The sequence below is a fragment of the Alternaria conjuncta genome (genome assembly GCF_024043145.1).
Source record: "Alternaria conjuncta strain BMP 0040 chromosome Unknown scaffold_20, whole genome shotgun sequence".
Taxonomy (NCBI): Eukaryota; Fungi; Ascomycota; class Dothideomycetes; order Pleosporales; family Pleosporaceae; genus Alternaria; species Alternaria conjuncta.
In genome coordinates, this window is record NW_026250109.1 from 148,650 (window position 1) to 170,325 (window position 21,676).

The following is a 21,676-nucleotide window of genomic DNA, read 5'->3' on the forward strand; positions in this document are numbered from 1 at the left end:
GTGCATCCTTCGCATCATTGGAGATGGGTATCACATCACGAAAATTGGATTACCCTGGCCAACTGCAGATTTCAGTCTGATGTTAGACACCTCCGCATTGTTGTCCGGTCGTCTCTTATCGCTTCCTGACCAACGCGACTAATCCGCTGGGCTCAGCTACTCGTTGCGATGTTTGTCCTGCTGCGGGAATGGACACGACGTTCGCGTTAGCAACTCCAGTATAGTCTAACGCGCTTTTCATCGAGCGGCAAGGAATAGCTGTCCGTCTTCCTGACATTATAGTTGACCACGGCATCTCGCTAGGCCTGGGTTTCGACATCGCAATCGAAGTCGACGTTCATCATGGCAATTGCGACGTGTAAGTGGGTCCATTGGATTCGCGTGTCTTGGTCTGTGCAGTTCCTTCGTCGCGTTGGCATACCCAGGCACGAGTGACAAGACAAACAGGCAGAAACTGGGGCCCGCGACGCCATAGCCAAGAGCAAGAGCTAATGTGGAACCGATACTTTGTTTTGTGCCAGGTGGCATTTGAGCAGCTGACCCCAGATCCAGATGGCTACTGGTACGTTATGCTGGAATTGGGCGGCCTGCATATCCACAAGAGCCTCTGCAGATCTAGACCTGAGTTAGTTGTCGCAAAGGCATGACTAATGAGGCTCCGTCGAGTGGCTGACAGGAATCGGCCAATGTTCGTAATGGTGATTGCCGGCCGGGGAAAGTATGACGTCGTGTGCTGGAGCTAGTCACGTCCACTAACCGAGGAACGTGTGTTTTCTCCAGCATACCAACCTTTCCTTCTGAAGCGTCCATCTGCCAAGTTTGCAAGCTCTTTCCATACAACTAAGATACTCCATCGACTCAATTGAACTTCTTTCCTCCTGTCAAGCTACACGCACATACCGAAACATACCCAAAGCTAGAAGCCCCGAGCTATACCGCCGAAACCCCGCAAACTTCCCTCCACATAAACACCCCCGAAACCAGCCATGTCCGCTATCCGTGCCCTCGCGACCCGTCGCGCTCCCTTTGCCTTTGCTCAGCGTGCCGCTTTCTCCCAGTCAATAGCCCGCACCGCTGGCAAGGAGTCGGCTCTCCGTACGTCCGCACCGCCAACCTCGGCTTAGCGCCAACAATCACAGCATTGAACGCGTGCCAATACCACACCTAGAGAAGGATTCGAGCTGACATGAGCGAACAGACTCTGAGAACCGCGCCGAGGAGGTCGAGAAGAAGAAGCAGGAGCAGCTCAACAAGAAGAAGGACGGCAAGCAACACTGGGAGGAGCAGCTTGCCAGTGACAGCGAGAGCGCTGTAAGTTGGATCTACCTTATCAGGAAGATGGAAGAACATCGTTATGAGGGCATTGGCTAACGGAGAGTATAGGTCAAGGCGGATCGTTCCGAGACTGGCAAGGACACCAAGCAGCAAATCAAGGAGCTGCAGGAGGAGACCAAGAAGGTCGGCCAGTAAACGAATCACGTACGACACACGAGCTCGATACACGAGACTCCCTTACGGGCTAAAAAAGGACGCCGGGCGCCATATCAAACTGGCTCATACTAGGATGGGAGCGGCAGAAGGGAAAATGGGGTCGTAGCATGATGAGCTATCTGCAGTACCCAATTGACACGATTAATTTAGTCACATTTCACGAAATTTTGTATCTCTCTGAGAACCGCGCCACCACCAAACCGTGTTGCTTCTTCCCACGATAGCTGACCTCCTGTCACAGACCACCTTGTAGGGATATGCCCCACTGTAATGTCAACCATGACCCACCATCTTCCTTCAGACGCGTAACACAAGACGTGAAAGCCGGAAACCATCAACGGTGCCACATGGACGTGCTATATTGTCACTGGCCATGAAGGAACCAACCTGCACTACATATTCGACATCGCATCTAGAGCGCATGCAATCTACCAACTTCACAATACTCCACAACCTCACCAACCGCCCCTATCTAAACCCTACACAACCTCCCACTATCAAGATCATACTCCCACCCCTCCGTCCCCACCCCCGCCAACACAAATAAACTCCCACTCGGATCATACTTCCTCTTCACCTCGACTAACCTCTCATACCCATCCCCATAAAACACCTTTTGGAAACCCTCAACATACGGATTCGCCTCATTCATATACGCCCCCGACCCTGGCGCCCACTCCTCCCACATCGGCTCTTTGACAACTGCATGCCACGCCGCTCCTATGCTCAACGCACGCTTCGCACTCCCCGCGGCACGGGAATCAATAGTAGCGCCCGTGGCGATGAAATGCAGATACGCGGTGCGCCAGCTGGCGTGTAAGGCGCCCCAGTGTTTGGAGGGAGTGGAGTGTACGCCGGGGCCGCCTGAGAGGCCGATGGTGGCGTAGTTTCCTGGGTCTGTGGTGTTTTGACTTGCCATGGCAGTTTTCAGGTAAGAGATGATGCGGGGGTGGGGGGTCGAGATGAGTTCGGCGCGGCCGAGGAGACGGGAGGAGGTGAGGGATTCGCCGCCGGCGACGTTGTCGCCGGAGATGGTGGTGAAGAAGGAGGGGTAGTTGCTGTGAGTTGATGTCGACATTGAAGTTGAGACGAGAGAGCTGTCGTTGGCGGTGGTGCTTGTATTGGTGCTGGACTGAAGGAGGAGGTTTGTCAAGATGGGTTGAACAAGCGCTTCGACAGCAGCGGGCGTGGTGTTGAACGCCCAGAAGACTTGGTTGAGCCCGATGCCAGTGAATGGACCGCTCGAGACATCGATATCAGGGAAGAACTTCGGTGCCGTGCTTCCCACTGCTACGGTTGCAGCGCCTGCAAGTCCGGCGTCCATGAGATCGGGTAGGTGGCTGAGCCAACTGGCTACTGCTGACCACGACGCTTCCATACTGGCATTTGAACTGCCTTTCGGCTTGATCTGAACACTTGCCATGACGACGTTACGCGGAGCTGGATGGTGCTTGATAACGTACTCAGTGACCACACCGTATTGTCCTGCACCACCGCCACGCAACGCCCAGAAGAGATCTTGGTTCTGGACTTCGTTGGCGACAAGCACATGTCCGGTGGTGGTAACAACGGTCATTTGGAGGACCTGGCTTGATGCCAGACCGTAGGTGGAAGCCAATGGGCCATGACCACCGCCTTGGATATAGCCTCCCAAACCCACACTGGGGTCTTGGCCTGTTGTCACAACACGACCTTGACTTGTGGCGAAGGAGAGGACGTTACCCCATTGCTGGCCGCTGCCGACGATGAAAACATCTTCGGGTGGGGAAGAGCTGTTGGCGACATGCCAGGCTGTGTCGCGACTGAGGTTACGGAAGTTGCGCGTCCAGATTGAGAGGGAGAAGGCGCCGCTTGATCTATTGAGATATAATCAGCTTCTTGTTCTCAACGAGTTTGAGACAGCGGATACGTACCGCCCGTTGAGATCATGACCCGTCCCCTTAACAACAATCCTCACATTCCTCTCCGCAGCCCAATTCATCGCAAAAGCTACATCAACCTCCTCCGTCGCATTAACAATATACTGCGGCAATCCACCTACACTACACCCCTGCTTCTCCGACCAACTCCCTACTTCGTCTGGCAAACAAGAGTTATTCGCATAGAGCTGGTAGTCGATGGACTCTGGCTGTTGCGAATGCCAGGTTCCGTTTGACCAGTTGTCGTTGACTTCTTGGCAGGAGAGAGGGGAGTTGAAGGTGTTGTTGGTGGAGGGCCAGCAGGAGGCTGCGACGGGGACGGTGCGGATTAGGGATCCGCTGATTGTGGCATTTAGGGAGGACCATTCTGAGGGTGTGGGCCATGATGCGTCGGAGGGGGTTGTGCGACAGAATGGTGTTGCTGCTGCGCTTGCGAGAGCGGGGGATGCGAGGGTGAGGTATCGCAACATGACGAGTATTGAAAGGAAGTGAACGAACGATGAATGAGAAAGACTGAATTGAGTAGGATGATACCATATTTATGTATTGCTGAGATTTGATCAACAGTCGTTTTCGTGTTACTTCTCTTTCTCGTATTCTCTCTCTTCTCGTATTCGCGGCTCTTACGGACTTCGCCACAGTGGGTGTGCCAAAAAGCGCGCCACGGAAGCCGCGTCTTAGACCTAGTATTTCTTTCGTATGGCATCTAAAATGGTGCCGTGAGAATACCGAGGACTGTAACAGTACGGAAACCTGGGCTTGTGGATATGTTGATACCGCCAAGACATTCACGCGAGAGAGATGTTGAAGAGCTGATGGTCAATGCTTCATTCATGGGCTTGAAGACTTTCTAGTAGCTCAAGCAGCGTTGACATCGAACCGAGTGTGTGCTCCGGTTGTGTATATGCTGTACCCTGTGGCATCGTCTCTTTCCCGCCTTCCCAGCGATGCTGATCTACTCAGTGATCTCCTCGAGCAAGACCAAACAGTGTGCCATATTGGGAAAACCGCCCCATGCAGTAGAGCCAGACGTCGGGTAGCTACATGTACATTGAAGCGGAGACTTCCTCCGGTACCCCGGCTTTCTTGCGGTCCGTCGAGGACTTCTGGAGGACCTCTACAGCCTTCTTAAAGACCTCTTCAGCCTCCTTCAGGTTTTCTTCAGCCGCTCCGTGGGCGTCCTTAGCTTTCTTGATGCTCTCCACGAGGTGAGGAGACTGTACCGACGACCAAAGATCTGTATGTGGGAACTCAAGTATTAGCTTTGTACAGACACACGGGTTGGGGGACTCTGAATTGGTACTTGCCCTCCACCGACTGCGTACGCAGATATCCCAGCAGATGCTCCAAGATTATCTCTGCAGTATCCCCGAATTCGTAGCGCATCAAACCATCCCAAGGAGTATCCGTCGAGCCCATCTTCCAATTAATGTCTATTCCATATGCTTCGGGCTCTCCGTAGATGCTGATGTTGAAGACGACACCGGGAGGGAACATGTTAGAGAAGAGAAAGTCGATCCGAGCTACGTAGGTTAGAATTGAGCGTCATATATCCGAACGCTTAGGGGAAACTTACCCAAGATCTGCTCTTCGATCTGCTTTTCCCACATCAGGGTCTCGTACTTGGTCATTCCAGCCATGATTTTGAGGTTGTGTGTTCAACAACACTGGATTGTATTGATCGGTATGTGTTGCGAAAGTGGGATACAAGAGTGATGGAGCCGTGGAGTGAAAGTATTGTTTAATACTCCGTCAAGCACGTACCATCTTAGCTACGTAGAGCTTACCTATTTCGGGCAGTTGGAAGAGCTCGACAAGTCCAGTTAAATGTCATGATACTCAGATATTGTGTCAGAAATATGCTGGAATGAAGTGACATGAGATGAATCACTCCTGCTTCTTGCCTTTTCAGATGAAAGGACGGTTGTGTTGGTACGTAGGCAATATGAGGGTGTGTAGAGTGTAGGTGTACGTAGGGAAATCTAAGTATGAGATATGTTAAGTGGAGTTTTCGATTCCCTGCAGTATCCTTCGTCGATCTAATACAGTGAGCCGGGTTGGGACAGACCACGAGGCCTGTCCGCTTCCGGTGGACTCCTATATTCTATGAAACTTTCCTGCCTGTCCTTATGTAAACGACGTTGTGTCATGTTGAATGAGTGTCGTTGCAATTCTCCACGCAAGCTAATGACTGGCCTGAACCTATCTGCCCTAGTAGAAAATCTCCGCGGGTTGACTACATCATACAGCATTCCGGTTTCGGTTGCAGCTCCATTCCAGTCTTGTCCTTCGTCTCTGGATACGCTTAGTGAGCCGTCTACCTGTGAAACAATATGAACTACTAACCCATGACTTCGGCCGTCTTCATGCGCAACATTCGCCTCAGCGATAGATACGCGTCTTCTACATTTCGGCACTCTAGTGTTTGTAAAAGAGGCTTCCAGTTGAAGTTCTTAGTATCCGGATAGACGATGAGCCAGGCGACAGTGGTATCGAGATTGTCTTCGTCTTTGATATAGCCGATGATGACGTCGAATTTGGGAGCCTTGCTATAACCCGGACCGTAGATTGCGCACGCGTGGGCTGTGGTAAATGTGAGACATACGATGTAGATAGCGACAATCATAACTCGACTCACCGATGATAGTCGCTTTCAGCGTCTCTTAATATTGCGCTTGATCGTTGCTGTTAAGTTTCTCGGTCATTTTCGCGATTGCTGAGCGTCTAGGTAATGGTCCAAAACCCAGGTACCTTGGAGTAGAAGAAAAGTGGAGAAAAACAAAACTTGGAACCCTTTTCTGCAAGATTTTGCTTACGTAGACAATGATTTCGCTCTCACTTTCACTCTTATTGCGCTTAGGTAACCATTCTATATTTGTAAACTGAGTTTTACCCAAAGATACACACAACGCTTGGAGGCTCCCTTCCCTACCCATCCACTAACTCAACAAAATTTCGACCCAGCCTCACCCTTAGCGATTCCAAAAGAGCCGTCAATCCCGCCGCAGCATCAACGCCATCATGAACCGAGTGAACGCGATCCCACTTCCTGATCCTATGCGGCCGCTGGTATACGATAAGGTGAGTGTTGTATGGCCTTTCTCGTACGTCTCTGGAATAGGTATGAACGACGTCGAAGACGGAATGATAGCGGTATCTGGAGCCGTAGACGGCACGGGCGTGTGCTTTGGTAGGGTACGGTTAGTAAGGTATAAATCAAATGGGGTAGTAACGTGATTGGGGGAGTGGAAGCATACATAGGATTTGCTGCTTCATTTCTTTCTCCCATAGGATGTCGTATTCTGGCGTAGACATGATGGTAGAATCGTGTCTTAGTGCAGTGCAGCAAGAGAATTTAGGAAGTGTACGCGCAGGCGAAGTACAACAGTTGAGATGATTTCACAAAGCGTTTCCGGAGAATGAGGCGAAAGATCTTCACTTTGCTGCGTACAGATACCTAGGTAGTGTTTGCCTAAAAATGCGAGCAGCAAACGCCCCGCTGATATTGGTATACGTGCCCAGTGTGTTCGGAAATGTATGGTAACGTCTAGCAGAAGAGATCGCGGAGAACATATCCATTGTTGTCGAGATATATGAGGCTACAACACATGACGTAGCCAGCACATGTCCTACTCCTCCCTGTTGCGCACCCACTAGCCAGGCACTGCATTAACACCTATCCATCAGGATATACAACTTTATAGACATCATCCGTGACCTCCTGTATTATCCTAGAAAGCTGATCTTGTAGCGTCGTCACTAACTCCTCCAACCCATCATGTTCTGTATCGTTCATCTTCGTAGACACCAGAACCTTCGACTTGGCTCGGTGAGAACATTCGTGAATCACGACGACATGGAGGATAAACTTCTCGCTGCTCCTAGTGGTGACGATGTCGAAGGTGGTCCCTGGAAGGACTTCCTCAATGTACGCGGCGCGTGCGTGAGATAGGATCTTCTTCTTCGTCTCATTCTCCCAGATGATGGATTCGTATTCCATGAAAGTCAAAGTCATTGTCACTTTAGGGTATGGTTTAGGAGACAGCTCTCACAGATCGCTTCTTATTTATGGTTGAAGAGACACCTCGTGACTGGTCAATTGCTATACCCTGAGATAGGTCACGAAGAGCAACAGCAATCACCTCTACAGTGGAACTCGGTTTCCTTCCATCCTATGGATCTAATAGCCCATAGATCCACCACACTCCCCAACCCTGCTCACAGCATCTTCCCCCTCTTCCTCCTCCCAACAACCCACCTATGCGCAACATCATAAACCGCCCGCGTCCAACTCCTCGTAATAATCTTCCCCTCAAACGTCCCACTCACCCAACTAAACAGCACCAGCAACGCCGCACTCAACCCAAACGTCCACCCAAACGCCTTCCAATAACTGTCCACCTCAAACTCCAGCCCCTTGAACTGAATGCTAAAATACCCCGTCATCAGCGTCACAGGCGTGAACAAGATGGTTATCTTGGCAAGCAGCAGAGTAACCCAGGTGAGGCGCTCGACCGAGAAGGATTCTTTGATGGCGATGAGGTTGAAGTTCATCATTACGAGGGACTCTTTTTGGTCGAGGCATTCGGATATTTCGGAGAGGGCGTAGAGCTGGATGCGGTCTTTGAGGCGTTCGAAGCGGACGCGGGCGGCGGAACTGAGGGCTACGCCGAGGAGGCTGTCGGCTTCGGGGACGAGGGGGCCGGGAGAGTCGTTTATTACGGGGTGGGAGGAGATGAGGGAGGCGTTGCCGGAGAGGATGTGCGAGTTCTTAAGTGACGCGAGGGTGGCTTCTTGCTTTTTGAGGACGCGCTCGATGATCAATTCGTAGCTTTGGTAGACGCGTTTTAGGACGGCGAGCTGGCAGCCGATGTGGTGGAGTTGGTCGACGTGGGTTAGGTTGGCTGTCTGGAGCATTTCCTGTCGGAGTCGGTCGAGCTCGGCGGCGTAGCCGTGTTCGCGGCGCGAGATGAGATCGAAGGTAGCGCCCCAGTCTTCAAAGAGGTAGTAGAAGAGCAAGCCGGGGGCATCTGTGGGGCGGTGGGCTGTTTCCTCATCGCTGCTGCCGAGACGTTGGCGGATGGGTAGTTGAGTGAGCGCTGCTTCTCTAAGTGGCGTCGGCGCTTTCGTGAGTTGTCTGAAGACGTTCACAGTATTCCGACGTGTCGTGAAGAGTACTTTCACTTCTTCTTTGTTTAAAGCACCGTTGGCGAACGGGAATGGGTCTTCGGAGATTGAGATGACGGTTTTATCCTCGCATAAGAGAAGCCAGTTCCATACACGTTTGCCGTGGGGCACGTCTCGGGTTCTATCCGAGATTATAGGGCGCGTGTTGGTTTCTTTGCTGCGGACGTTGTGTAACGAGTTGTAGCCTATGCCCATATCTGTTTTACTGTCAGCAGGGGTTTTTCATCTAGGGCCTGTGTCTCCTATCAAGCAAAGGGTAACTTGCATCTCCGACCCTGATCGACGGTACTCCAATGCCATACATCGTCTACTAGCTGGTAGTGATCCAAATCTCGGACCAGCTCCAGCTGTGTAGATTGCATCAATTCGGTGAGACCGATACTGGATTCTGAATCCAAAGCTTGTTCATTCGCTTGCTTTGCCTTTTCCCTGATCGAATTGGACATGTTCGATGTGTGTGATTTGTGGGAGAACACCGATCTTAGGGTGGAAGAACTCTTCTTCGTGCGCAAGGAAGGGTTGTTACGTGGCAGAACGTGATCGCTCGTCATCATGCCCAGCAGTCTAGGCGTGAAGTCGAAGTGAGAGGCTAGCGTTCTGATCAGCTCTTTTTGGTTGGAGGGATTCCAGATATTGATCCATCGCGTGTGTAATTCAGTCGGCCGTGGCGATTGCAGCAACTTCTTGTACGCTTCGGCGTTGAGATCGAAAGCGCAAAAGGCATCACCTTCATCTTCTCCAAAGTCGATACAGAAATTGCGGCACCTGTGCTCTCTTGTTTGCCGGTCGAAGAGGTCAAAGTTCCGGTCCAAATCGAAGTTACGGAAGCATTGCCGAATATCGTCGTTGCCTGTGTCTTGGTAGTATGGGGGCAGATCCTCGGCAGGTGACGCGGGCCGGAAAGGTCCGAAAGGATTTGCCATAATGAGAGAATGTGGAGTTTGTTGAATCGGATGCGACGTGGGTGATAGTGATAGGAATAAGGGATCTGTTTGGATGACGAATAGTGCCGAACATCTGCACTGGCGATGTGACTGCAGCTCGTGCTGGGATCTTCGTGGGTATGTGTCGTGTGTACCTTACAGTGCGAGGTCACGCGGTGCGGTTGAGGCTCATGCCGGCAAGAAGTCTCACCCAAGGCAGGCTAAAGGTTCGCAGCTGCCTGTGCAACTCCACATCTCTTACCATTCTAGTTTGTACCTGACATAAAATATCCTCTCAAGGTATTCGCCCGGGCTGACGCTTGCTTGTAGCTGTGTGAAATACGGCGCGCACCTTTGGAATGCAGTATGGGGGCAGCTAATGCGATACAGACCTCTTCCATGTATAGTGTTTCCATGAAAAAGTAACAAGAACAAAGAGACGGACTTGAGTATGATGCACAAATGCGACGATGCAGCTAGTTCGAACTGCAATAAATTCTAGGTCGGGTACCTAGATAGTCCGGACGGAGACGGTCGCGCATCATAAACAGCAGATGATCAATACTAGACGAACGATCGAAGTAACACCGCCAGTTGATCTCGTGCGAGAATGGATGCGCAGGAAAGTTGCGCAGCAGTCATGGCTTAGATGGAGGACCTCGGGATGATGACCTGGTGTCGCGTGGTCTACATCGAGATGGGCACCCGCCTGACTAGTGGGGTCGGATGATTGCGCTTGCCCCCTGTTAGCCGCCAAGAACGCCTTCCCAAAAAGGCAAGTACTGAAAACCATCGAAGACGGTAGGGTTTCACTGTCAATGAGTCCAAGTTGAGTTGCAACTCACAGATGACGTCAAACTGAATCTGGCCCTAATAACGGAAGACAACTGATACATGTAGTGAAGAGATATAAGCCTCTACCGTCTCAAACATGTACAGATGGCAGCCTGAAGAGGCAACTAGCGAACCCGTGGATTACGGTGGTTTTCTATTCACTCTCCCACATCTTCTGCTTTTCACCAACCCTGCCTGTAGAACGTGAACACAGTCCGGAAAAGGGAAGTTATGGACAGCCGTCGATTGCAGAACCTCAAGGGTGAACTGGGCAGCTTATCCGCTAGACCTTTGTACCTAGCAAGTGTGCTGCAGCGTCTCAACGAAGACAAGCTATACCATGTTCTCATAATGGTGGGGCATCATCGCGACTGCAGAATAAGGGTTCGATAGCTTATTGCCGTCTTCACATGCACACATGCCACAACATGCAAATACCCACGATCTACTGCTCTATCAATATGCCAGCCGCCTAACGCGATTCATAGCCCTACTTCGGCCCTTTTCGCTCTGCGCCTGCGGGTAAACCCCTCGACTGCTACATCGACGCCCGGCGGAGGGGAAGAAAGTCGAGCACGTGCTCCATTTGGACCTCAACAGCGTTCGCCACGGTTGCTCCCAACGCGATGGTCGGCCCACTCGTTCAAGAAGCTGCAGCTTCGCAGAGGCCTACAGCGGCCGCGACGCCCACGCTCCCAGGGTGACTATCTTGGCCGGCCAGCCAATCATGGGAGCGCAGGACACCCACGGGATCCTTCTCCCAGCGCTGCGACACAAAAGAGCCCACGCGACACCCCAATGCTGATAATGCACGCCATACATTGTCTCTGCCGTCCCTTTATCCCCTCTTTGTCGCCCTCTGACTTATTCTACGCGCGGGACACTGGCTGAAGACGTTCTATGAGCGCCTACACTCCCATCATGCCTCGCCCAAATCTCCCTCCGACTCCCCAGCCGTCGACAGACATCACGGGCAAGAGCAGCGTCAATGCCCCTCAATTGGAGACGAGCTTCAACTTGCCACCTGCAGCGCTGGGTGGTAGAGGAAGCGTAGCTAGCTCCTCTGGTAAATCCGAAAATGCCTCAGACTCGTCCTACCGGCCACCTTCCCCGTCATCCCCAGTCGCGACTTCCAAGCCCGGTCATGCGCGCAAACGCTCCCAGCAAAGCATCATCACCAAGGACGACTATTCTCTCCCGCCCCCGCCTACCCGATCCCGCAAGATCATTCAGATGAAGCCCAAGGATACCCAAGACACGCCCAAGACCTCGTCCAAGACACAGGATGCGAAGACCACGACCGCTGCCACTAATGGTACCAAAAGGAAGCAGGCGGGTAACGCCACTGCTGCGGGACGTAAGATTGCAAGGAAGACGGCACACAGTCTGATCGAGCGGAGGAGAAGGTCCAAGATGAACGAGGAGTTTGGGGTGCTCAAGGACATGATTCCGGCATGCAGAGGGCAAGAGATGCACAAGCTGGCCATTTTACAGGTACTTCCCGACACTCGCCTACAATTCATTCATATACTAACACACCCAGGCATCCATCGAGTACATGCGATACCTCGAGCAGTGCGTCTCCGACCTCAAGACCGCCAACTCCCGCCGCGACTCCCCATCCTCAGCTACATCCGAGCTCCCACCACCACCAGTCCGACGCATGCACGACGACGACGACGAAGACGAAGAGCAAGACGAAGAAATGGAGGACGCCGTATCACCCACCTACGTCGAGCCACCACCCGCCCAATCCAAATACACCTTCGCCCAAGCCTCACCCGCCATCTACCCCTCCGACCGAAGCGTATACACCCACTCCACCACCACATCCCCAGCCATCATGCCCCACGATCATCGCAACGGGCACTACTCGGCGAACCCCTCCCCCGCGCTGCGCCCGTCCGACCCACACCACTACTCGCTCGGGCCAGCTTCAGTCCGCTCCACAGTAACTTCGCCTTCGATCCACCCTTCGCCTGCGTTCAGCGCTCACACACCATCTGCCACACACTTCAGCAACCCCTTCCACAACGGTCCTCCTAGCACGGGTCCGGTAGCTGCGCCTGGCTCGTCGCATGGCTCTGTCCATTTCGCGTTGACGTCACCGGCGTTGAAACCACAGGCTGATCGTGAGGACCAGGAAGCTACTGAGGCGCTGATGATGTTGAATACCGATCGTCGTAGCTGGAGTGGGGCTAGGGGTATGAGCGTGAAGGACCTGCTCAGTGGATAGGTTGTGTGTATGAGATGTATGATGAGCGCTGTTTCGTTCAAGTGGGTTAGCAAAAAGGGTACTGGGTGGATGTCTGTTTTCTGTTTTGGCGCTGGTGGGATTTTCTGCTGTTCAGCTCTTTGGAGCTATGCTCTTATGCTTTACGTAGACTTTGTTTGTGTTTACATTTTCTGGGCAGGATGAATGGAGGGTAATGGTGCGGACGACTCGTTTCATGTATGACAAAAGTCGAAGTTGCTTATCTTGATGAATATACACACGCAAGACGATTGGTAAGATGATTGTTGCACCAATATAAAGAAACGAGTGTATGATTCTATTCTACTCAACTTCCGCCTCCTCCACTCTGCTCACCTCTCTCTTCCTTTCCATATCCCACCCCCACGACTCTATCCGCTTCCATCCCCAGCATTCTTGACGACTTGTTCCGACCAAGAAGTGATCTAGCAGTGATCACTAACCTGGCTACCAAACGGCTCATTCTTACAGTCTCCACCGCAAAGCGTGATGAACTGGATAGCACCGCCGTTGACGCAGTTGAACAGGGCTTTGGCGCGCGCGTTGGCGTCGGTGGGTTGGCCTGCTGCGTCGAGGACTTGGTAGATGGTTGAGGCGTAGTCGCCTGGTGTTGTGTTAGGTGGGGACGGGAGGATGGGGAGAAGGGGAAGTGGAAGGGATGTGATGGGAAGATAGGTTAGGAGAATGGAAGGGGGACTTGTGGAGATGGAGGAGGAAAGGGAAGACGAACCCTGAGTCAAAAGGTTACCCTCGCAGTACGCATACCCAGCGAAACAGTTGTCCGCGACGACAGTGCTAGCCATGGTGGCAGCGGCGAGGATGGCGATCTTGGAGAAGTACATAGTGATTGAGAGTGAGGTGTTGTTCGTTGAACGTTGAGATAGAAGGTTTGTAGTGTATGTGTGATGATTGAAGAACTTGTTGATGTGTGATGATGGTCCTCTACTCGTAACAAGCTACCTCCTTATATATCCATCTCTCTGCTCTTTAGGCATCCCATCCTCCCCATTGACACTGTACGATGATGCTATTCGTATCCTCTGTGTCTTACTTCTTCGTCCACCGGCGTTAAGGGAGGTGGTTTGCCTGGTGTCTTGGATTCGGGCCGTATGTAGTATGGCAAGGCGGGAGGTTATGGGGCGTCATGGTCGCAGCGAGGATCTTTGCGGTACTGAGTTAGAGATCGTCATAGGAAGGCTGAGAGTCTCGTATACAATTCGAGTCTCTGATGTTAATTGCTTGTTCAGGGTTCAGGTGGGACGGGGCGTAGGTGGATATTGTGGACCGCGATGTGGAGTTAGGCGTAAAACATTGAGGAGAAGAGAGAAGTACGCCTTGATATGTATCCACTTGTTCATGGGCGAAGGTCGTACAGTGATGTTGAACAGGCAGGTGCTTGGAATAGACTGGCGCAACAATTACTCTTTTCGTAGTGTTGGCCCCCGATACCCACATATCGATCGTTCTCGGGTCATCATTCCCTTCAGTTTACTTTCAAACCAGCTATTTGAGGTGACCGCCTAGGCATCACTGCGTGTGGTGCCAACTGAATGTCTTAATCCAGCAGCTCGCGTTTCCCTATGAGGATTCAACCGTACGTGTGACGACGGGTCTATAGACGATGGAGTCCTCGTTAAGCCGGCAGCTTACAGCATCTCTGGTGGTCATACAATTCGGTCGGACGTTTCTGGTCTCGTTCTTTGAAGCGCGTTGCTCCCATCCAACAGCTTTCGACAACTTCCTAAGTGTGATATGTTTGCAAGAACACGTTATCAATGGCCTGAACGAGCTCATCTCAACAGACCTCGTACCTTGCGTCTTCCGCCATGATCACTAAGCTGATATCGGCGATTTCCCCGGACTTGTGCCTTACGCCCGGGTAGTTCGATCGTAAGCATACGAGACCGACCAAGTTGATTGGCGCTTTGTAGTCATCTCCGGAATGAAGTAAGACCAATAGAGTCTCTTATTATTACTTCCCCGCTTCAAGAGACATGTACGTAACACTAGACCCGCCGATATAAACAATGGTAGGTCGTGAAGCATCGGACGTCGTCTCATTGAGCCGCTCGGACGCAGTAAGCATAAACGAAGCCGCTGTCGATCTCCCAGGCCGCCGACGCGCTGCCGTAAACCGGGTTCAGGCTAAAGAGCATTGAGGGTTAATCATTGATGTGTCATCCAATACTAATGTTGGTCGTCAGCCTGTCTTGAAAGTTGCTCCGATCTTACGGCCAAGCGCTTGGAGCTGGAGACGACGTGCTTGGTTCCCCACAGATACTTTAGGGCTGCCTTGCGCTAAAACGGGGCGTACTGGAACTTCGTGTCTTTATGGCTATGGCAAGACGTAGGTGGCATGAAATTCGAGCTGGAGGACCCGCGTTCGCGCATAGAGTGCGCGATATCTGTCTAGAAGTGCCTTCTTTCGTGTGTTCGGGATGCACCTTCCTAAGGGGTTCGCCAACACCGGCAGGAGGAAGGGACCGTGCCGTGCCGTAGGATCCGCATTAACGCTTGAAGAGAAGGAGATGTAAGATCTATGTGTCAACGACAAGCTGTGCCTGGCGATGGAGCGTGAGAGTTATGACGTGCGGTTGATGTGATCGAAGGTGGTCGCTGCCGCGGGTCAGACTCGGCGAGTACGATGGCTCTAGCGCGCCTGCCTTGCCTATTGCCAGCCCTGGAGGAAACTGACATCCGTCTCTTCATAATTTCTGGTCGCATCTGTCGCAACATCTATCGAAATCCATAAGTACAGAGTGCTACTGTCTTCAGTATGAGCGACCATGAGTCTGGTTGCGGCGCTTCTCTGCCTGGCTCTGCCGGCAATCGCAGGATCCGAGAGGAGAGCCGAGTCTGTGACGGACACCATATACCTTCGCGACCTCCCAATTTCGATTCAACATTCTCTTTCGCAGCATCGCACATTAATCCCCAAACCTATGGTCGACATGTCTGGATAACTCTGCGTTCATCACATCATCACTATTGCTGAAGAGTCTGGCTGTCGTCAGCATCATTAACCGTGGCATCATCAAACGGCGGTTTCGATATGACAGCCGCAGTAGCACCGTCCCCGAATAACTTAAAGGTAACGACATCTCACCCTTCCGCAGAGTGCCGCTTCATTATCTTCTCTCTTCACGCTCATGTCCAAAAAACCTCGCGATGTGACGGTCGTTGCGCAGCCGGCACTGTAGCTGCGAGTACATGAGGCAACTACGAATGTGTCCCAGTGCAGCCCCATAGAAAATGGCGATCGTTGACGATCAAACGTCAGGTAGGAGATAGGAGTGGTGGGTGTTTTCATTGACTCTTCCATTCAATTCTCTCGCTTCTCTAGTCCACATTTCATTCAGCTTCGCGATCATCTCAAGACCGACGGCGACGTCTGCAGCGAGGATACGAAGAGACGGCACTATGGAGATTATGAGGACTTATCCGACACTGATGGTATGCCTTATTTCGATGCCTAGCTCCGGTCGGACATACGATCGGTCTTTGCCTGGGTACCCAACGCATGAGCATCCACACCATCTGTTACGCCCTTTCGAGAGTCATACCACCTGGAAGGGCCCAAGGAGTCTGCAGATTGCTTGGCCCCCACCAAGCTTCCACAAGCCAGCCGGCTGGCAGGGGTCGGATTCCGCCCCGACGAAGTCCCGGTGCCTATTCAAAGCCGACGCACCGCAACCATCGTACGCACCGAAGGACTAAGGCCATCAAAGTCAGCTTTCTCGCATCATGCTCTGATCTCGTCAGAAGCATGCGACTCAACCAGTAACGCGCGCGGGTGGCCCCGTGGGAGTCAGAGCGAACGGCGCGTTTTTCCCCGCGTCGCTGTCTCGCGCTTTCGCTAACGCCGTTCACCGAGATCATGCCCCCCAAACCTGGCTTAGTCTTGCACGAGAACCTCGGGGTTAACGGACAGAAATATGTTCAGGGTGCGGGCAGCGATGGGGACTCATTTCGTAATCCAGCTGCCTGCTGTCTTTCTATTATATACCTGCGGCTGACTCCTGACGTTGTGGTTTTGCGCGCAACAATCGCAACCGTCTGGAACCAGTTCTCAAGACCTTCACAGTCGCAAACACCGCATTTGAGGATCACCATCGCAAGGAAAGCTTTGCCCACGGAAATCTCACCCTGATATCGTAGCGACAGCTACAGCGACCGCACAACATGTCTTCATCAACACAAGAACCATACCGCCAACATTCGAGGAGTAGCTCAGATACACATGTCCCAGACTTAGAAAAGGGCGAAGCGAGACCGAACAAAGAGGAGGAAGAAGCTGTCGAAGAAAAGGTAAGCATTATCAACTTTTCACGACGCGATCTCCATCAAAACACTTCTGCTACGGTCTGAAGACCTTGACGTCAGTGTGCGACTTGTTGCGCATGACACGGGAAGGCAATCAGGCTAAGTTATCCTGGCATCGGGTGGTCGGCTGCTGCACCATCATCACCAACCGTCAGTTTTGAAACACTCCGAAGAGGAGCTAACAGTTTGAAGCAACCCCAGGAAACAAGCGATGATATCGGCGCAAATCTCGAGAAGCATCTATCAAGAAAGAGCACAAAGAAGGACCAGCTCGCACCAGAAAAATATCCCCTATCCGATCTCGACAACAACCTCGTCGGCTGGGACAGTCAAGATGATCCTGCGAACCCACGTAACTACACAACGAAAAGGAAGATCACACTCCTTGGATTAGTCGCCGCCATCACCTTCGTCAGTCCACTCGCCTCGTCCATCTTCGCGCCCGGCATACCCTTCGTCAATGCAGACTTCGGGAACACATCCCAGCTTCTTGGATCCTTCTCCGTCAGTGTCTACGTCCTAGGTTTCGCATTCGGCCCGCTCTTCCTCAGTCCGCTCTCCGAGATCTACGGAAGATACATCGTACTCAACTGCTCCAACCTCTTCTTCTGCTGCTTCACCCTCGGATGCGCGCTCGCACCTAATCTCGGTGGCCTCATCGGCATGCGATTCCTCGCTGGTGTCGGAGGCAGCGCATGTTTGACAATTGGCACCGGTGTCATCGCCGACATGTTCGTGCCTGCGCAGCGAGGAAAAGCTGTTTCGCTCTACAGTACAGGCATCTTATTCGGCCCTATCCTCGGTCCTATCTGCGGCGGTTTCATTGCACAACGCGCAGGCTGGCGATGGGATATGTGGGTCGTACTCATCGTTGGTGGCCTCTTGACAGTGGCTCTCTTCGTCTTCAACAGCGAGACGTACCATGCCGTGCTGCTCAACCGCAAGACTGAGCGTCTACGCAAGGAGTTGAACCGCCCTGAGCTTCAGAACATCATGACATACGAGAAGGATGCGGCTCTCCTAAGTCCTCTTCACATCCTCGGAAACGGCATCACGCGTCCGCTCAAGATGCTCACCCGATCGCCCATCGTGCTGCTCTGCTCGCTCTACATGTCCTTCCTCTTCGGCCTGCTCTTCCTTCTCTTCACGACAATCACACCCGTCTTCATCCAAACCTACGGCTGGTCTCCCGAAATCACTGGTCTCGCATACCTGGGTATCGGAATCGGAAACTTCATGGGCATCGCTTTCGTAGCCAAGACGAGCGACGCAACTATCATCCGACTAGCAAAGAAGAACAAGGGTGTCTACGAACCAGAGATGCGCCTGCCACTCTGCGTGTTCTTCGGTTCGCTAATCCCGATCTCGTTCTTCTGGTAAGCCCTCTCTTCACCCCACCCACAGATACACACCACTAACAACCCCAGGTACGGATGGACAGCTTACAACAAAGTCCACTGGATCGTCCCCATCATCTCCCTCGTCCCCTTCGGTTTCGGCCTCATGGGCATCTTCGCGCCCCTTCAGACCTACATGATCGATTGCTTCCCCCAATTCGCTGCTTCCGCCATCGCTGGTATGACAGCTCTGCGTTGTCTGTTTGGTGCCCTGCTTCCACTCGCGGGACCGACTATGTACGAGACTTTAGGTTTGGGATGGGGGAACAGCTTGTTGGGTTTCCTGGCTGTGGCGTTTATTCCTGTGCCGGCGCTGTTGTTTAGGTATGGCAAGGTTATTAGGGAGAAGTACCCTGTTAAGGTTTAGATGGGGAAGAGGGAAGTTTGTGTTTAGATTTCATGATACCCGGTAATGTATTTGTAGTGTTTTAATAGCGTCGGGGTGTATTTTGAAAGTAATGACGTAAATAGACATGATAAGGCGTCCTATCTCCTATGCGCTTTCCGTCTCTTGTTGTACCAAGGCGCTAGCACGCGCTAGTCAACTGTCACTTCCAAGGCTGCAAGGCTGACATTCTGGACCTTCCACCTCCACAAACTTTTACTTACCACTTCACCAATACGTCAGCACGCTTAATTGTGGTGCTCCACCTTCGTATCTCGCTTCCAACGCCGGCGCTGTCAGCTCTATCAGGCAGTGTCTCCTTGCTCACCCTAATCACAACTCGTCGCTGCCTTCGGGCGATTGCGCTCAGTATTTTCTTTTGTTGGATCCAAGAAGATAGCGGCCATCTTCAAGAACCCAAATCTAACACTAGCCAACAAGATCATCCTTTTCTTCTTTAGAAGAGTCATGGCAACGACGTCTCTCCACTCGAGATTTGTGGGCTCCCCGTACCATGGTCAAGCGCTTGCTAACAACGAGATACGCCTTCTTACTATAAACTCTGTCACCGTAAACTATAAATCAACAAAACCAACATCAACATCACCTGAATGGTGGGATTCAGCTGTGGCCAAAATGAAAGAGCGCGGACGAAAGATCATTCGAAGACCATCTGACATCTCCATCGAACTGGAGACTCATCGACATGAGCTTACGGAATATCTCGACTTTGATGCGGTGTCGTACGTCTGGGGGGCTGCGCCAGCCTCAGTTATGGTCACATGTAACAACAAACCTCTCCTCATCACGCCTGCTGCGTACAAAATGCTACAGTACCTATATCTATATCAACACCGGACGAAAACAGAGCAGCGGAAGATATGGATCGACGCAATCTGTATCAATCAAGAAGATAAGGAAGAGAAAGTTAGCCAGATACCGTTGATGCGCGGGGTATATTTCTTCTCGACATCTGTCATTATATGGATGGGTCCTCCGACCGACGAAACCGATATCTTCTTCGCAGAATTCCAGGATGTGAGGAAGAAGTCACAGGAGTGGGTTGCGCAGTTTATTTTACGCCCTGCACATTCCGACCTACTTAAAACAGGACTTCCCTGTGACGAAATCGGGTTTTCCGCTGGACTATCTCAACTCCTCAGGAATGAGTGGTTCAAGCGTCTGTGGACTTATCAGGAGAGTATTCTGCCACCTAAAGCGACACTACTTTGCGGTACATCTTGGGCAGACTTTGATGAGTTTCTAAACCTCATCGATGATGGCATTAGCCGCACCGTTTATCTCACGAGAATGAAGGCTATGGCGGAAGACGCCGAAGTCGATATCGCAACTAGAGCTTGCTATTCTATCAACTTTTACCGCAATCCAAATACTCAAAAACAACGTGCCAATACGTTAAAACCGAGTAATATTGCGCGCGATCTGAACCAGCTACGTTATCGACGCGTGAAAGAGCCAGTAGATCGTGTTTGGGCGGTTACAGGGCTTTTGCATAGAGACCTTAGCGATTCCATGACCTGTGAGGTTGACTACAGTGAACAAGGCCGCATGGAGTACTGGAAGACTTGGATAATGTTTGCCAAAGCTCTGATAGACAAACCCGGTGGAATATGCCTCTTGAATATTCCGCCTACGCTGGATCCCAGACCCTCAAACTTGCCATCCTGGTGCCCAAATCTTTCCGGCAAATCATCTTGCGATGGGAGTATTGAAAGCTCATGGAATGGAGAGATACGGAAAGATATCCATGTTGACCATTGGGCTATATTTGAAGAAAACAGCGAAGCAAAATGCGCAGCCAGGACTGAGGCGATCAAATGTCATGATAAACAGTCCATCAGTACCTCAAACCATGACAGTTTGCTTCGGATACGAGGGTTTGTGCTGGACATTATTGAAGAGATTGCGGAACACGGGGAAGCCCTTGACATCGCATGCAGTGATTACGATGAGGATTCTAAAGAGCACATGGCTTTGTATCATCTTGCTGTTGGTCACCATCTGGATGCGCTAGATCTGGCTCGCCATGTCTATTATGGCAAGAGCAAAGGCGTTACCGATGTACCCGACGACTTCATCATAGCGCTCTTCTTGGATGATCGAATTACCGAGGAAGCGAAAGACGTGTATCGCGAGGTGTTGGCTGAATTGTCGAGTTGGCACTCCGCACCTCACTCTGCACCACAAGCCGGTGATACCCATGAGCAGGCGCAGTGTCGTGGACTGGTGGAAGGAATACGGGGACATACTTTCTTCAGCACAAAGGGCGGTCGTATCGGATACGCTCATCCAGGCTGCAAACCAGGAGATCAAGTCGCTACCTTCTACGGAGGAGAACCACTATACATCATCCGGCAGCTAAACCCAACGAAGGAAGACATCGACTCGACTGAAGAAGCATCCGACCACGTTCAGTATATGGGCGCTGCATTTATTCCTCATCTCATGGAACAACATCAGAGAGACGCCGCTCGGTTGGGGCCCAATGCTATGTTCATCATTCACTGAGAGCTTTGGACATCTTCGCATGGGCTTCATCGTGTAAGGAGGCCATGCAGGAGAGCAGGGCACAATGATGATACACCGGGGAAAGAATCAGGTATGGTGACACAACCATCACGGGCCAGCTGTTGTCCAGATCAAGCGTCAGGACACTCATTACCTGCGAATGGGAAATTTGTCAAAGGAGGACCGTATTTCATATGTAGATGGAGGGTATAGTGACGAAGAAATTTCACACCTTAGAGGGGATATACGACCACCGTTATCGACTTACCAACCCACCAACGTACACACACAAAGTCCCTCGCGAAAAGACTTCAAGTTCGAGCGCGAAGCCCACGAGGGGGGATTTATCATCGTACAACATCAGACTCAGAACATCTCGATTAAACAATCGCCTAAGGTGCAACACTAGCGCTCAGTCCTGAATCTCGTGCCCA

The 21,676-nt window shown here is 51.8% G+C and overlaps 7 protein-coding genes across 7 annotated transcripts; 3 read left to right on the forward strand and 4 right to left on the reverse strand.

The window, feature by feature from the left end:
* Positions 1-986: 986 nt before the first annotated feature.
* J4E85_009965 (uncharacterized protein) lies at positions 987-1,470 on the forward strand (the record flags this gene model as incomplete). The annotated part of the gene is made up of 3 exons (XM_051474182.1): positions 987-1,095; positions 1,199-1,311; positions 1,384-1,470. The coding sequence occupies 3 exons, from the start codon at positions 987-989 to the stop codon at positions 1,468-1,470; spliced, it is 309 nt and encodes a 102-aa protein (XP_051321969.1).
* A 493-nt stretch (positions 1,471-1,963) lies between these two features.
* On the reverse strand, positions 1,964-3,880 carry J4E85_009966 (uncharacterized protein; the record flags this gene model as incomplete). The annotated part of the gene is made up of 2 exons (XM_051474183.1): positions 1,964-3,347; positions 3,405-3,880. The coding sequence occupies 2 exons, from the start codon at positions 3,878-3,880 to the stop codon at positions 1,964-1,966; spliced, it is 1,860 nt and encodes a 619-aa protein (XP_051321970.1).
* Positions 3,881-4,450: 570 nt separating this feature from the next.
* J4E85_009967 (uncharacterized protein) lies at positions 4,451-5,050 on the reverse strand (the record flags this gene model as incomplete). The annotated part of the gene is made up of 3 exons (XM_051474184.1): positions 4,451-4,627; positions 4,689-4,933; positions 4,987-5,050. 3 exons carry the CDS (start codon positions 5,048-5,050, stop codon positions 4,451-4,453), a joined length of 486 nt encoding a protein of 161 aa, XP_051321971.1.
* Positions 5,051-7,628: 2,578 nt separating this feature from the next.
* J4E85_009968 (uncharacterized protein) lies at positions 7,629-9,520 on the reverse strand (the record flags this gene model as incomplete). Its single annotated transcript, XM_051474185.1, has 2 exons — positions 7,629-8,794; positions 8,863-9,520. 2 exons carry the CDS (start codon positions 9,518-9,520, stop codon positions 7,629-7,631), a joined length of 1,824 nt encoding a protein of 607 aa, XP_051321972.1.
* A 1,755-nt stretch (positions 9,521-11,275) lies between these two features.
* Positions 11,276-12,590, forward strand: J4E85_009969 (uncharacterized protein; the record flags this gene model as incomplete). Its single annotated transcript, XM_051474186.1, has 2 exons — positions 11,276-11,848; positions 11,898-12,590. The coding sequence occupies 2 exons, from the start codon at positions 11,276-11,278 to the stop codon at positions 12,588-12,590; spliced, it is 1,266 nt and encodes a 421-aa protein (XP_051321973.1).
* Positions 12,591-13,033: 443 nt separating this feature from the next.
* Positions 13,034-13,450, reverse strand: J4E85_009970 (uncharacterized protein; the record flags this gene model as incomplete). Its single annotated transcript, XM_051474187.1, has 2 exons — positions 13,034-13,212; positions 13,339-13,450. 2 exons carry the CDS (start codon positions 13,448-13,450, stop codon positions 13,034-13,036), a joined length of 291 nt encoding a protein of 96 aa, XP_051321974.1.
* A 3,340-nt stretch (positions 13,451-16,790) lies between these two features.
* On the forward strand, positions 16,791-18,695 carry J4E85_009971 (uncharacterized protein; the record flags this gene model as incomplete). The annotated part of the gene is made up of 3 exons (XM_051474188.1): positions 16,791-16,916; positions 17,124-18,307; positions 18,359-18,695. 3 exons carry the CDS (start codon positions 16,791-16,793, stop codon positions 18,693-18,695), a joined length of 1,647 nt encoding a protein of 548 aa, XP_051321975.1.
* Between the last annotated feature and the right edge of the window lie 2,981 nt (positions 18,696-21,676).